The following is a 17,596-nucleotide window of genomic DNA, read 5'->3' as shown; positions in this document are numbered from 1 at the left end:
TCAAATTTTAAAGATTTAACAGACCTGAATTCTAATACGTAAAATGAGTTATACTATCCATCATCGTTTAGAATTTAAATCAGCCGTATAAGGAGAATAACGAGCCGATTCAGACTTTCATAAATATTCGTTATAATATTAAAGAACATAAAGGGGACCGGAAAGGAAAAAAAAAAGACTCTGTATCTTATGAAAGGTTTTTTAATACGTAATGTTGGAAACACGATTATACACTCTACTAAAAAAATATACTTCGATGATCGAATTTTAAAATCAAAGTGACGCCAAACGAACAGGTTTCAGTTTTCTTTTATTACATACCGGACATACGCTATGACTGATTACCACTGGTGAAAATATGCATCTTTGTTTATATTACTTGAAAATGAGCCCTAAATATATCTTATCTTAATATGTATATTTTAGTACATACTTACAGCTAATGGCTTGGCGTGGTTAAGTGTTTAACATGCTCAGACTGTGAATCCGAGGGTTCATGGTTCGCAGCTTGTTACATAATTACGTTCTTCGCACTTTGAGGTCGTAGGCATGGTATAAGAATAACGGTCAAATCCCCCTATTCGGTCATAGAAGAGCTTGTGAAATGGAAACGGCTGCTGTTGACTAGCCTCTTTCTTCTAGTATATCATTTCAAAATTTGAGAATACAAAGCATAGATAGGCATTTGTGTGTAGCTTTGCTCGAAACTTCTGGAATACACAACTAATTTTAGGGCGAAACGTAATCTTATGGTCTCATAAATATAAACTACGATATATTCATGTTCACAAGAAATGGAAGTGTTTTTGTTCTTAAGATATAAATGTACCTTTGAATTATCCATCAAGTGTGAGAAAAAGTTAAACATTGTGTCAAATAACAAAATAAAGTATATAAAGTGGTAAGTTGATTTTTGTCTGGCCTGTTTTACAATATAATAAATTACAATTACAGTAGATTGATATTTATAGCCAAGTGTGTTTATCTCGTTACTGTTGACTTTAGACAAAACAAAACAGATGAACTGCAGGTTACGAAAACGTTACTGACACCCAGATGGTTAAATTTTAACTGCTTATTGTAAACAATGATGACAACGGGAGAATAAAAGCTACATAAGAAGAGTAACTAATTTACTCTTTACCATAGATAATGATTACACTATATGGAAAACTGGTGCTATTTGCTTTAGACAGTAGTTGCAAGTGATAGATAATTGATGAACAAGTGCTTTAGACAATAGTTGTTACTGCCCTCTACTTTCTACAATGATTATGGAAAGTTAATTCCTTGGATTACTTGCCGATACTTATTTTATGCAATTGTTACAAAAGCTGGATCCTTTCCTGTTCTTTTCTCTATACAATGGTTAGGAACTTCAATTCCTTGTTTCTTTTCATTTTACAATAATCAAAGGTGTTGGATTTCTAATTACTCTTTTCATTGTACAATAATCACAGGTGTCGGATTTCTAATTACTCTTTTCATTGTACAATAATCAAAGGTGTTGGATTTCTAATTACTCTTTTCATTGTACAATAATCACAGGTGTCGGATTTCTAATTACTCTTTTCATTGTACAATAATCACAAGTGTTGGATTTCTAATTACTCTTTTCATTGTACAATAATCACAGGTGTTGGATTTCTAATTACTCTTTTCATTGTACAATAATCACAAGTGTTGGATTTCTAATTACTCTTTTCATTATACAATAATCACAAGTGTTGGATTTCTAATTACTCTTTTCATTATACAATAATCACAATTGTTGGATTTCTAATTACTCTTTTCATTGCACAATAATCACAAGTGTTGGATTTCTAATTACTCTTTTCATTTTACAATAATCACAAGTGTTGGATTTCTAATTACTCTTTTCATTGTACAATAATCACAGGTGTTGGATTTCTAATTACTCTTTTCATTATACAATAATCACAGGTGTTGGATTTCTAATTACTCTTTTCATTGTACAATAATCACAGGTGTTGGATTTCTAATTACTCTTTTCATTGCACAATAATCACAGGTGTTGGATTTCTAATTACTCTTTTCATTATACAATAATCACAAGTGTTGGATTTCTAATTACTCTTTTCATTATACAATAATCACAATTGTTGGATTTCTAATTACTCTTTTCATTGCACAATAATCACAAGTGTTGGATTTCTAATTACTCTTTTCATTTTACAATAATCACAAGTGTTGGATTTCTAATTACTCTTTTCATTGCACAATAATCACAAGTGTTGGATTTCTAATTACTCTTTTCATTGTACAATAATCACAGGTGTTGGATTTCTAATTACTCTTTTCATTGTACAATAATCACAGGTGTTGGATTTCTAATTACTCTTTTCATTATACAATAATCACAATTGTTGGATTTCTAATTACTCTTTTCATTATACAATAATCACAAGTGTTGGATTTCTAATTACTTTTTTCTTTATACAATAATCACAGGTGTCGGATTTCTAATTACTTTTTTCTTTATACACTACAGAACTTTGATTCATTTTTGTTCTTTATGCATGTATTACATAAATTAGATTCCTTACTGTTCCTTTCTTTCTATAATGACTACAGGAGTTGGATTGCTTCATTAGTTTATAAATGAAATATGATAAAATAAAATTAAAATCAATTATTTTGTAACATTTATTTTTTATCTGGCTGCAAAAACAATAAACCGTATTTTTTCTTTCCTTATTTCTTCAGATTCTACTGGGATTTATGTATGCTGTTCTTTCTAGTTGCAAACCTAATTGTCTTACCAGTGGCCATTTCCTTTTTCAACGACGACCTGTCAGCAAGGTGGATTGCATTCAACTGTCTATCAGACACCATTTTTCTTTTAGATATTGTAGTAAACTTTAGAACAGGTAAATAAGTATGAATATTTGTTCACAGGTTAAGCTTTTTATTGCTAGGTTCGCCTTTAGAATATTACAATTTCAATTTACAAGCAATTTCTTTCATCAAGGAGAAACACCAGAATGGTAACAACGTATAAAGCAGCACATTCATCAAATTCAATTACCCATAACGTGTGATTTGTAGATGTTAAGATAATAAAATACCATTCATAACAAATTGATAGTTAGGGATCTGGATTTCAGATATGACAAGCCGTATTCGAATTCATACAATACTACAAATTATTCCCCACACCTTAAGATCTGAGTGTACTGAGTATTGAGGTACTGCTGACTGGCTGCCTTCTTACTCAGTAGTTCAGAATCAGGGAGCGTGGCAGACAACCTTAAAAGCTTTGCCATAAATACAAGATATAAATAAGTTTGAGTTTGGTATCAGATCAATGAAAACCTTTCTTGTTCTTTAAATCTGACAACAATTTGTCTCAATTACGATATGAGATATCATGGTTGACATCAGTTGATGTATTACTGCTCCTTGGAAAATCTGCTTTGATAAATTGTTAAATGTGGTAGACTGAAAAAGGCGATATCTCATGACAGTGTTATCATCATAAAAAATTTTGATCAGTAGTTATCGCTTTTACATTGATTACAAAAACACGTTCTATGAACTCAGACAAGTTAAACAATTGCCAGATAAGCTGGTATCAGTCTCGAGAAAATGTATTGTTTATTTTTAACAAACTCTATCTCAAACCTTTGCTATTGTTCAAAATTATAATTTTACAGCTAAGCGAAATCTAGAGACACAATTTTTTTCTCCAGAATCTACAAGATAGGGAACTAAGTAATGGTCATCACTAGTAGTCTCATAGAACGATTGATGTTTTTCTTATATAAACACATGGTAAAAATTAAATAAAAGTTAGTAGTTATGCCAGCACTATAGGGCACCACACACCTGTCGGACTCAGGGAGGTAGATGATGCCTAACAACGCGCCCTCTGGTGACAATTTATGGCATGCCGCGCGGGTACTGGTCTAACTACTAGCGTTAGATTGAAAAGTAGAAGGAAAATGTTTTGCAAGAGCTACCTTCACTCTTAGATTCCCGTAAGTGATGATGGAGGAAGACTGCACTTTTCTGGTGAATATATAATCATGTTTGTGGTTAATTCTGTATCATTTTCATCATTTATTCGCTATAACCTACTGAAAAAATAAAAAATGGCATTATTAAGTATATCAAAATGTATAACAATATGTTTATATCTAGTCTAATAAGATTGTGACAGATTAAAACTAGATGGAAGTGTCAAAAACAAGGCAATTTAAGTATATATTTAAGTAAAGTATGTTTTAAATCAATAACATGTGTATAGTAGTTTCTGTTTTTATTTATGAAAGCAGGATAAAACACTGCGTCAATAACATCATGGCACAGCTGTGACTTCCTTGGATTATAAATCTTAGACCAGCTCTTTAGAAGAGACACACATCGTTAAATCAGATTCCATAAAATTTTGTGGTCTTACAATTGTGTGGCTTACTTCTTTCTGAACTGCACTGGTACGACATCCAGAATTGAACCAGTACGACAAAGTCAACAGAGTTTGTTTCTATGATGTCCTAAACTTTTATCAGTTCAGTGGACTCGTTTTTTTTTATATCTCAGTTGATAAGGGGAATTCAAAGTTATATATATATATGTATCATCAAAAATATCTTAACTTATTTATGAATATTAAATCTCATTTAACCTTGATATCACTACTAAATCAGTTTCATTTTTTGTACTGAATTGACCTTGATGTCGGTTCAAAGTGAACCTTGATTTTCCTACTGAGTCAACTTCGATGTCCGTGATGAATTGATCTTGATTCTCATACTGAGTAAATTTTGCTATCCATGCTGAATTAACTTTAATTCAACATGTTCAGGGAACTTTGATGTCTGTGCTGAATTAACCTTGATTCAACATGTTGAGTGAACTTTGATGCCTGTGCTGAATTAACCTTGATTCAACATGTTGAGTGAACTTTGATGCCTGCGCTGAATTAACCTTGACGCCCGTTCTTCTTACTATTAAACGGGTAAAAAGTATTAAAGAACTTGCAGAGAAGGGAAATAGAAAGAAACAAAGTTAATAGCTCTCGATGATGCAGGAGAGGTTCTGTCCTTGTTTCACATATACTTTTTAACATAGCATATATCACAACCTGAGTATATTTTTCTTAATTCGGCAATTGCATTCTTTGTGGGATAAACATGGCGTTGCTAAGTCTTCACTGGTATAATAGAAAATGTGTACTATTTGAAAAAAAATAACATTCGATTCTATGAAACATCTACACTGCCAAATAATCCCTGTCTATAAACATGGACGAGAGTTAGTAAATTACTTATCTTTCATTTCAGAGCTTACATTACAATGGTGAGCCACAAAGGGCTATCTGTGCTCTGCCCACCATGGGTATCGAAACCCAGTTTGTAGCAGACATACCGCTATGCCACTGGGGGGGGGGGCAATTGAGAGTTTGCCACTATAATCTTTAACGTTCTCTGAGAACCACAGTGTGAATTTTGATTTCAATACAGATTTCATTATCTAAAAACTGCACTTAACCAAAGATCAAAATTAAATGATTTAACTGAACTGTTAATTGTGTATAAACGTTGTAGCTACTTTAGTTACAGATAATTTTTGCAATTTTTATCAGATCTTTAGTTTGTAATGTATTTGTTTAGTGTACTTTTTTTCTACTTTCTACCAGGAAGAATTCTCTATATTTTATTCTCGTTTGGAAACGAAAGACTGAGAAAAAAGTCTTCTGCTGAAAGACTTTTTTGGTGTTTTTGTTTAGTTTTGCTTACAGAACAGATTATGAAAGAGCAAAAAAAAATAAGAGAGGAAGTAGAAAAATGGTCTTGCAGAGTGCAATATCGCTCTAAATTTAAAGTTAGAAACAAGCAGCATGCGGGTCCAACTTTTATTTATTACCAGACAGAGTAAAAAGTAAGCTCAATGACTTGCGTCTCCCTTCATTCTGTAGTAGCTCCAAATTTCCGCGAATTTAGCTTAGAGTGAAAGTCGATATTACATTTAAACACACAACGCAAGAGATCTGTTTTATTCCAATCAGCTTGGAATAGACGATATTTAGTTCCCCAAAACGATGTTTTTTGTTCCTCCACTTATCATCTTAATTGGTACAAGTGATTTTTTTATCTTGTCACTTTCCTCTTTTAATAATCTGCTCTTGTACAGGCAATTTTTATGTCATCACTTTCAGCTTAAATGATAAGTTACGGCACAGATCGTGTATGTATATATACATAACAAGGATAGTTCACGATAGATATATATTGTATGTACGACTTGACATAATTCGCAACGTGGTAGGTTCTAAAAACCCTCTGAAGTAATGTATAAAACAAGATTAAATGTCTGTTATAAAAATAATATTATAGAAGAGCTGACTGAACGGAAACTGCATCGATACTTGCTAAAGAATCATTTCGATACTTAAGGGGGGGGGGGATCTCGACATCTTGATCAAAGGTAGAAATAACTAGTGTAATATTACATTCAAACTGAAACAAGTGAATTCAGATATTTTTGATCCTTTCAAAGTTAAACTCGTTAATTATAGAATTTTATACAATTATTATAAAGTTCAGTTAAATCAAAATATCTTATATTATAAAAAGTAAATATAATAATCATGCTATAAAACAGGGAATAATCATATCATGTCATATAATTAACAGCTGAAAGGATATCTGATCCATTTTCATCTCAGAAAATATAAACAAAACTAATGTTCCTTTGTGTGTATGTGTGTACAGTTTATATGAAAACTATCTTTTCTAACCTTATGTTGATGTTGTTTTTTTTAGGAATAATGAACCATGACAACTCGGAGCAAGTGATTCTGGATCCTAAGCTCATTGCTAGGTATTATATTCGCACCTGGTTTTTTCTGGACCTCATTAGTTCTATTCCCTTAGACTATATTTTCCTCATATTTAACCAGGACTATAGTGACAACTTTCAACTGCTACACGCTGGCCGGGCCTTGCGAATTCTGCGATTAGCCAAGATGTTGAGTTTGCTGAGACTATTACGAGTGTCAAGACTGGTACGATACGTGAGCCAATGGGAAGAAGTATATGTAAGTTTATATAATAATGATTTGTGGGAAAATTATGTTAGAATTTACCAAAGAAAACTAAATACGATACAAGTATATTAACAGAGTGTATATGCTTAGTGTGCATAAAGTTTTAATTTCCTCATTCTGTCGATATTTGAAAACAATTTTATAATTACACTCTATAAAATAGTAATCCAATCGATTCTATAAAACATTAACCCCGTATGAGTAAATAATTTAAAAAGGTTCCTGCACAATAACACTTATTATTAATGTTTGTTTTGAAGTTAAGCACAAAGCTACACAATGGACTATCTGTGCTCTGCCCACCACGGGTATCGAAACCCGGTTTCTGTGCCACATTTTTGCACTAGAAATTAAATATTAAAATCAAACTTCCCTGTTATTAAAATGCAGTCTGGTTGGAAGTCTTAGATAATAAGATGAATGAAATAACTTTTTTCGAAGTTATGTAAAAGTTATTGTCACCGTTTCGTGTAAAAATGTTGAAAATATCCGTAATCCTTTGTTTGTTTTAGAGCAAAGGCACAGTGGGCTATCTGTTGTGTCCATCGCGCGAAATGGAATCTCAGATTTTAGCGCTATAAATCCATAGACTTACCGTTGTTCCACCGAGTAACAACCTGTTTTGTTTTTATGTGTGGAATTGGGTTTTATAGGATTAGAGTGTGTGTCAATAAGTGAATGTAAACGTTTTTTATAACAACTTGTATTTCTGGTTTTGACTAACTTTAACAAGAATTATACTTTAGATAGGTGTTTAATTATAACTGACTCTCAGAGTCAATAAAATCAGTAGTTACAATAATTGTGTTGAAAACAGGTATAGGATATAAGACCACACTATGTAGAAGTGAATAAGCAACAATTTACATATAAATACATGACTGATCATGAGGTACCTGATTTGTTTAACAATGAACAAATGAGATGATTATCACAATTCTATAAATTCTATCGCAATTCTATTGCCTTTTTATACTAAGAATATTAAAGTTTTGATTATCACACACACACACATATATACTAATCAGCTAAATTAGGGATTAAATTATTGATGAATGTGAAATTAATTATCTTCTTCGGGTAAAAAGATGGCATACTAACCAATGAGCATGGAACTGCTCTAAAGCGGTCTCAGACACTTAGTTTGGGAGTGTCTGTGCTTAAAACATGGCCCAGCTCTCAGACATTATATTTGGACTTTAATATTGAATATAGCCGTCTCAAGCAGCCAACAAAGCCAACATTGCTGTTATAAACTGAACTGCATCTTATTCGACACAAGATCTGAATAGCCACTTATGCAGCTACTGTTAACCGATTGACTCTACAAGAGTTTCTCTAACAGGCAGTTGCCGTCAACTTCACAGTCAACTTAACATTTATAGGCAAATTAATAATTTCGTTTTTGTTAAGTCCTTTTTTAAACTTTTTTTGCCCTGTTCACATTTTAGCTCTGGATGAGCGGGTCATAAAACGGCTCCGTTTTTTTTTTTTTTTTTCTAAGTACAAACATTTATCTCATAGCTCCGTCATCTCTTGACCGATTTGAGATCTAAATACAGTTGTCGACTCAGGAGGTCAAACCATTTCGATTGATATATTTGACCACGTCCAAGGCCTTATAGATTAATTTACTCTAATTCTGCTTAAAATAATTTCAATTTTAAGGTAGGCTGGTAGAAATCCTGATGAGTAGTAAAAATGAATCGGATATACGCGCGCCCCACTCTTGGTATTGCTGGCGCACAAAAATGTAGCTAATAAAAAAAAAGGGAAACAAAGATCTTATAGATTAATTTATTCTAATCCTGCCTAAATGAATTTCAAGTACCACGGCTATTGAGGAAGGCCCGGCATGGCCAGGTGGTTAGAGTGCTCGACTCGCAATCTGCGAGTCGCGGGTTCGAATCCCCGTCCCACCAAACATGCTCGCCCTTTCAGCCGTGGGGGCATTGTAATGTGACGGTCAATCCCACCATTCGTTGGTAAAAGAGTAGCCCAAGAGTTGGCGGTGGTGGTGATGACTAGCTGCCTTCCCTCTAGTCTTACACTGCTAAATTAGGGACGGCTAGCGCAGATAGCCCTAATGTAGCTTTGCGCGAAATTAAAAAAAAACAAAAACAAAACAAACACTGTCAAAGTAGGGACGGCTAGCGCAGATAGCCCTCGTGTAGCTTTGCGCGAAATTAAAAAGATAAACAAACAAACAAGATATTGAGGATTCCCTCTTGTTTAGTATATGTGATTTTAATAGTTGTCAAAAACAAATTATTACACCTTTGCACAAAAGCAAGATAGAAAGCATATATCTTCCTTCGAATAATTATTTATTTAGTTTCTATGAGAATCCAGTTCTTGTGTGCAAGCCACTCAAGATTACAAGGGGGGAGGGTATTTTTTGAGGATAAGAGACCACGTGATCTGTGATTTATACTTAAATAATGTGATATTATAAATAGATGTGCGCAGCCAGAGGGCAAATAGGTCCACAGCGTGCAGCTGAAGGGGTGGACGATGATATCATCTAGGCAGAGTAACGTCAATTATTTTGTTATTTAGTTCGCAAGCGAACCACCAGAGGGTGTTGCCGTTCTTGTCTTAACATGGTTGTCAAGTTGTGTCATGTTATACTAAATAAGAAATAACTACTATTTCTTAACACCATATTAGTTCTGTATTATCATTATGGTTAAGTTTTTATCTGAGATCAGCGATTCTGAACGTTGGGCGCACACCCCATAGGGGGACAATTTGAAAATGCTACAATAAGAAAAAAAATTCAAGACATCAATTTTTTTGAGGTGTCGAGGTGGGGGCATGGAGCAAAAAAAGGTTAAGAACCACTGCCTTAGATATTCACTGCGATATTCATTTATTCAATAATAACCCAAAGAGTTTGACTATGTAAAATTAATATTTCATGTTTCTTTTATACAGTTTGACTAAATGTAATAACGTATTTCATGATTTACTTCGTGATAACATTCAATCTCTAGATATGTTCGTCTGAATCGTGTAAACCAAAAGTAATAGAATATTTACCAACTAAAAATAGGCAGCATTACTGTTGTATTCATTTTGTCATTACCTATATATGTAACCCTGTTTTCATGCATAAGTCCCATTTTGTCTGATTTTATCCATAATTTATTAAAACGTATAGGAAAATTTTGCTCCAACTAAATATTGTGGATTTCGTAACTCTGATATTATGCTTCGTCAAACGGTTTTCTGAATGCATTACATACTGTAGATCAAATTCAATCACATAAGTAAACTACAGTTAACTAGAGTTTGGACGTTTTATGCATAAATGAAAAAGCAATATTTTTTAGGACTACTCAGATTGTAAGTTTAACTGGTGTATGGACGATCACCTGAATATTATGCATAAGATAAACAAATAGAGTTTGAATGTTTTATGTATAAATTTATATGGAAAATTGATCGTAACTTAAATTAATATTTTTATGATCATATGAACATGTCATGAAGTACGCTATACAAACTCGATGAAACTAAATATTAATTTTACTTATTCAAACATTTTACTTGTTATTGCTCAATAATGATGAATTCAATACACAATCGTACTGTACGTTTTCGTTTCGACGTACAATTAGTTGATTTCTTTATATGATATAAGCCTATAGTTTAATGTCTTAAGCTAACATGGAAACAGTTCTCTACGTAGAGCGTGAGTTAAACTAATGTATGGATACATTATATGAGTAAGTTATAAAGTACGTTATTACATTTAGTCAAACTTTAATAGTTGAAACATAAGATATAAATTTTGCACATTTAAACGCTTTGCTTATTATCGAATTAAAGATATATTGAAGCGAAAATATAAAGTAAAACGTTGACCATACCGATAATACAGAACTAATATCGTGTTAAGAACTATAGAAAATGCAGAGGTAGCTATTTTTCATTTAATATAATATGACACAACTGGACAGTAATGCTCAGACAGGATTAGCAACACCCTCTGGTGATTCGATTGCGAATCACATAACAAAACATCTGCCTGTACAATTAGCCGCACCGATGAAGACATTCCTTATTTTTGTCAGTCTTTATAGGTGAACTTAGCTTCCTCCCCTGGCGGCACACTATTGAACTACTCACCTAGGAAGTCAGTCTGTGCAACTATGACTCTGGAGCTGGGAGAATTGATCGATTAAAAAATTAGTGGCTCGTAAACTAATCGAAATTATGACTAGTCAATTAAAGTCACAAAAATAATCAATTAATTGAAATTAGTGTCTCTGATTATTATTATTTCTTTCGATTATTCCAACAATATATCAAAGTAGAATTACGATTAAATCAATTGTCACGAAAATAATCAACTAATCGAAATTAGGGTTTCCAGTTATCTATTGTTTTTGATTTTCACAACTGTCCAAGTAGTACAAATATTACTATTATGTTTGTCGTTAAGCACAAAAATATATAAATAGGGGGGAAGGGTGTCTCGTGATTTGAGGGTCTCGGCTTTGATTCACATTGTTACTAAACTTGCTCGCCCTGTCTTTTTTATTGCAATGCCACTATGGCTCTTTATTTGGCACTGGTAAAGACAACTGGCTATCAGCACCCACCACCAACCCCCTGGCTACTTCAGTGTTAAAGTGTTAATTTGCTGTTTTTTATATCTAGTGATATTTCTAATTCATAATTGAGTAACTGTATTATTTTAATGTTGTATAAGCAGGCGCGGATCTAGAGAATGGTTTATGAGATCTGTATCCCCTCCATTTCTTCAAGAATTAATAACTGTATTTTTATATGTTATATGAACAGGTGTGGATCTAGAAGATCCAAGGGCCGATCCACCTCCGCAAATGTTTTTCAAATATAAATAATTGTATTATTGGATGTTGTATAAGGAGGCACTGATTTCGAAGAGAAAGGGGTCTAAGGATTCTGGCACCTTTATTCAGGAATGAATAACTGTATTATTTAATGTTCTATAAGCAGCCATGGATATAGGGGAGGAATTTATAATACACAGAATTTCCAATTAGTACGTTGAACTTAATTTCTTTTATAACACACGCTATAAATCACAGTGATTCACACACTTTACTCCCGGTGCCTACTGTTCGCTTGACTCAATTATCTCAATCTTCAACCTATCTGCATATTTATCTGTCGCTGGCTTTATTTGCCAGGCTTATATACTAAAAAAGAGGGCGCCTGGCAAACACTCGGACATTCTTGATTCTAAATTACTGTTCCTGAAGCTAAAATGGTTGAAAACTTGTAATGGTGCTACGTCAAGTGGTTTGATCATTTAATTATGAAACACATCTGTGAAAACACCTATAAAGAAAGTTTGAATATGATTGGATAGAGCAAGAATTAGACTATCACGTAATAATACAGGTTTGGATAGAGCAAGAATTAGACTATCACGTAATAATACAGGTTTGGATAGAGCAAGAATTAGACTATCACGTAATAGTACAGGTTTGGATAGAGCAAGAATTAGACTATCACGTAATAGTACAGGTTTGGATAGAGCAAGAATTAGACTATGACGTAATAGTATAGGTTTGGATAGAGCAAAAATTAGACTATTAAGTAATAGTACAGGTTTGGATAGAGCAATAATTAGATTGTCAAGAACTAGTACAGGCTTGGATAGAGCAAGAAATAGTACAGGTTTGGATAGAGCAGGAATTAGACTATCATGTAATAGTACAGATTATGTAGTTAGAACACAGGATCACCTACAAAAGTTGTAATATTTTCAAAACGAGACCCAAAACTCGAGCGCTTTCGAACAGTTGACTATCCTTCTTCAGGAGATTAATAGTACAATTATGATATAGAATTAAGAGGTTTTTTTTATAGTTTCTGTAAATATCCTTTCACTTTCATTCGTTTGTGAATTTTGAAAATATTTGTGTCTTAAATTATATCTATTTGAAAACTACAGATATTGTTTTTCAATGAAAATACATCAGATAACTTGAGATATGGTAAACTTGTAAAGTTTATAGACTATCTGAGTGGGTAACAAAGAAAACTATACTACAAGTTTAACGTAATAAAAATGTAGAACGTTTGGAGAAGGTTTTGTCTCCATGAGATACAAGTAGTTTACCTCAATACAGTAAAAAAACAAAGAAGTTACATGACTGGAGAGTGCTGAAAGCTTCATATTATTACGACAACGGAAGTCACATGACTGGAGAGTGCTTAAAGCTTCATATTGTTACGACAGCAGAAGTCACATGACGCTAGTAACACGTCATGAGATTGTAGAACGATCGGGGAACATCACGAATAATCCAGTATTGCTAGGCGCCCTCTATTCTTGTATATAAGTGCGCCAGATGAAGCGAGAGAATCAATCGGAATTGAATAGCGGGCAGATATAGAGGACAATTGAGTCAACCGCGGTAGTAAGAAAAGTGCGTGAATCGTTCGTTGAGAATTATAGTGTGTGTGTTTAAGTGACTGTGGAAATTAAGTGTATTGCAAAGTTGTATTGAGAAAGAATTTCTACCGGAAATTATCAAACGAGCAGAGACGTAACAATATTTTTGCTTTTTAACTGATATACTATGATTTCATTGAATTGCAATGTTTGTGAATATGAAGTGTGTTTTTTTATTATGTTCACCAGATAAAATAAAATCGTCATTCAATCAGAAAGTTAAGTTCACTGTTTAGTGAATATATTAGGCAACTACAAAATCTTCTGATGACTCTGATATTTATTGAATATTATTTTTATGTTTATCCTATTCAAACAATGTACGTAAATAAATTGGTTAACTGGCTGCTAAATTGTTTTCTAAGTGCAGTCGTGATATGTTGTAAATAAAAGCCTTATTATCCTTATCGCTGATGGTAAATATTAGACAAATAATGTAAATATATTTTCGTAAAACGCGCCAATAGCCACCTTCAGAAGAGATCTATGATATGAAACCGGTGGTAATTCATGAATTACTTAAAAATACAAAACAATGTGAACAAAAACGAACATTAATACAGTGGGGGGAAGTTAAGAAAGCAGCACACACGCCATTTTATTCCCCTCCCAAGTTGCTCAGTGATAATACTGAAGGCTTATAACGCTAAAAACCGAGTTTCAACACTCGTGGTGGGCACATCACAGATAGCCCAGTCAGTAACTTTGCACTTAAAAACGAAACAAGCAAACAAAACTTTTTTTTTTCTTTTTTGTTTGTACTGGGTTGTAGGGAGCGTGTAGTAATCGATTATCAAATACCACTAATGCCCAGTTCTAAATGTGATGTTTCAGGTCTTATGACCTTAGCAAATACCACTAATACCCAGTTCTAGCTGTGATCTTTCAGGTCTTGTGACTTTAGCAAATACCACTAATGCCCAGTTCTAACTGTGATGTTTCAGGTCTTGTGACCTTAGCAAATACCACTAATACCCAGTTCTATCTGTGATCTTTCAGGTCTTGTGACTTTAGCAAATACCACTAATACCCAGTTCTAACTGTGATGCTTCAGGTCTTGTGACTTTAGCAAATACCACTAATGCCCAGTTCTAACTGTGATGTTTCAGGTCTTGAGACCTTAGTAAATACCACTAACGCTCAGTTCTAACTGTGATGTTTCTGGTCTTGCGACCTCCCTTCCTCGTACCGAACTGCAACTTTTGATCTCCCCCTCATATCCTCAAACATCCGTTGTATATGGGTTAGACCGGCTTACTAATCATACCTGTCAAAAGCTACACCCTTAGGGTTAAAAACTCGAAAGACATTAAGAAATTATAGATGTACAAATTAACTACCCATTAGTTTCATTCAACGCAACGATATAATTTTTGCCAAAGAAAATAAGATGCCTAAATGTTATTAAACTAATATCAACAGAAGTAAGTGATGGTACCTGAGGTTGACATAATATTGTCAAAATGTTGTACATTTACAATAATTTTTTTACGTTACCCAGTCAAGTCGCTTCCAAACTTTTATTGGAACTAAGTGATGTTGAGCTAAACGATATGGATTGTTGTTGGCTTTTTTTTAATTTTTCTTTACCCTCGTTCTCTGTGCATTTTTAGTAAACCCTTTTTGTTATTCCTTCTGCTTTGTTTTCAAACCCGATACCTTTCGCACATCAGGCGCGTGTTCTACTAAATGAGATAAATGGTTAGTCCATTAGCGCTTCCTAGTAAGACCCTTTTTTTTTAACAAGCCAAACTACCACAGAGCATAACTACAAATGTGCTTTAATACTTCTAACGTAAACTAAATATTACTAACTGTGTAGTATCACACAAAGATCAATTCCGACGTGATTTTGTAATTTTATTACAACTTGTCGTTGTGCTGATTTATGAAGTTGTCTTTCTTTCTTCTTTTACTCATGCTAACATCAACTCTCTTAAAAAAAATATTTTGTTTTAGCCCAACTTTCTTGTTATCCTACGTTTTACTCGGCGATACAGTAGTTTTACTTGGTAATACAGTAGTTCTCTGTAAAGAATATAAAATACTAATGTGAGAAATAAAAAGTGCATGGAAAACTCTTTATATATCTGGAACCAAAAATCTCAGAATATCAAAGATTAACAATTTTGTAAGCGACAGTTTATAAGAAGTGAGTTATATTGTGGGTAATAGTGTGCTTCCGAAGCCATGAGTGTGGCGATGAACATTACTCGTGTGGTTCATTCTAATTCACACAACTGTAGTCTGTTCGCGCAGAAGTACAAGTTATTCATTATTATTCTAATTGTATTTGTTGTTTCTGTATCAGCCAACTGGATATCACAAGCCTGGTGGTCCAGATTTCTGCTTGGCCTTTCAAAAGGTCTAACTTTTATTTGATTATAGAGATTCAAGCTTTGCTCTCCGTTTTATGCCTTTTCAAAGCTTTCATCTTATCGCAAGAAAAATTCGATATTTCTGAACGAGTAACAAAATATGTTCAAAATATCATGTTCAAACAAATTTCTTAAGACCTTCAAAACAATTATCATTTCAAACAAAGTATTGTAAGCTATATTTTTAATGTTATAATTTAGTTGTTTGCTAGGGAGAGCTACCAATCATAACGATGTATTCAGCTATAACTTTTGTCTAATATCTAAAGGCAATGCTGTGTTATTTATAAATAAGAGTAATCAGTTATCGAATTAGGCTATGAACTCAAGTGTCAAAAAAGTTGTTCAGTGTCAGAAGTAGGATTTATCACGTCCATTGAATTACTCGAACGATCATTGAGGAAATCGTAAGTGGTCTATTTGTGAGTTAGGTATACTTACCATTAATTAATGAAATTTCTATTGAACGTTATTAGTGTATTAGGCCTACAGTGCAGGTTACAGTAAGATCTTTTTAAGATTTCTGTATTTGAAGGTAGGCCTACAGGTGAAAATGACTGTAGGAAATATTAAAGAAGAAATAAGTTCATTTATTATTGTTATGTGTACTGGATCTTGCATTATATTTATAAGTAATAAAAAACCGCCAACTATAGAACATGTTATAATACTGTTGCCAGAAGCGGGAATATTTTGTTGAAAATAAAATAGAACTAAACTTCACGATTACAGCCAGAGTAAGAAGCAAGATAGAAATTCTGCTGGAAATGTTAAAACTGTAGGAAGTAGTCCAAAAAGAAAGAGACAGAAAATGAAAAGAACAAAACCAAGAAGAAACTTAGAGAAAATTAAAAGAACTTGAAGAGGTAACGGATAGGTATTTAAAACGGGAGTTAAGAGAAAGAGGCGTAATACTTAAAGACAAATTAAGAACAAAAATTAGTCTATTTGAGCACAAAATCTATGAAGCTATTGGGGACGTACAGAAGGATTACAAAAACAAGTTTTAAGAAGTACAGAAAGACATCAATGAAGTATGAAATCTGTAATAACAAAACTGAAGAAGTATTATGAAAGTGATGGTTGGAAGAACTCTTTTGGATTGAAATAATAAAGAAGCATACATTAACCCTCTCGCCACAGGTATTCTTTATGAGTATGTCACAAAGGTTTTAGGAAGTTACATTCAAACTTTAATTAAACTACTTTTTGTTCATGTTAAACAAATTAGTATAGCACAAAATCGTAGCTAGTAATCTATATTTTAATAGTATAGACGTTTTAAGTTCTTAATTTTATAAGGCAATATAAAAAAATCTGAATGTCAGTAGTGTGAGAAATGTGATTTTCTCTTTAGAAATCCTCTCTTCTCTAATTTATTTATCACCCCTCCAAGAAGTACGTAATTTAACCTAAATTACTCATTATAATATTTCCATAGCTCAGGCAAGGCAGGATTTTCATAGTCTTCAATTTTGTTTGGTTACATAGCTATCAAATAGAAAATCAGACCCATTTTCCCACATTCCCGTGAGAACGAAGCTTGTGCTGAAAAAACAATTAAAGTGCTGCAAATATAATACTGACATTTTAGGATCTTGATAAGTACAACAGTTGGCATTTACTCTTACAATATTAAGTATTCACTAAATCATTCATTGAATGTGAATACTATGCCATTGAATTTGA

The 17,596-nt window shown here is 33.0% G+C and overlaps 1 protein-coding gene across 1 annotated transcript in view; it reads left to right on the top strand.

Moving 5' to 3' along the window:
- LOC106466126 (potassium/sodium hyperpolarization-activated cyclic nucleotide-gated channel 2-like) overlaps positions 1-17,596 on the top strand; it is a 131,124-nt gene that overhangs the window by 75,160 nt on the left and 38,368 nt on the right. Inside the window, exons 3-4 of the mRNA XM_013926365.2 lie at positions 2,728-2,891; positions 6,789-7,063. Coding sequence (XP_013781819.2) covers positions 2,728-2,891; positions 6,789-7,063 — 439 coding nt within the window. The remainder of the gene's footprint in view (positions 1-2,727; positions 2,892-6,788; positions 7,064-17,596) is intronic.

The sequence above is a fragment of the Limulus polyphemus genome, unplaced genomic scaffold (assembly GCF_000517525.1).
Source record: "Limulus polyphemus unplaced genomic scaffold, Limulus_polyphemus-2.1.2 Scaffold2160, whole genome shotgun sequence".
In the NCBI taxonomy this organism is placed as follows: Eukaryota; Metazoa; Arthropoda; class Merostomata; order Xiphosura; family Limulidae; genus Limulus; species Limulus polyphemus.
Note: the sequence above shows the minus strand (reverse complement) of the source record. Positions and strands in the feature narration are given on the sequence as shown.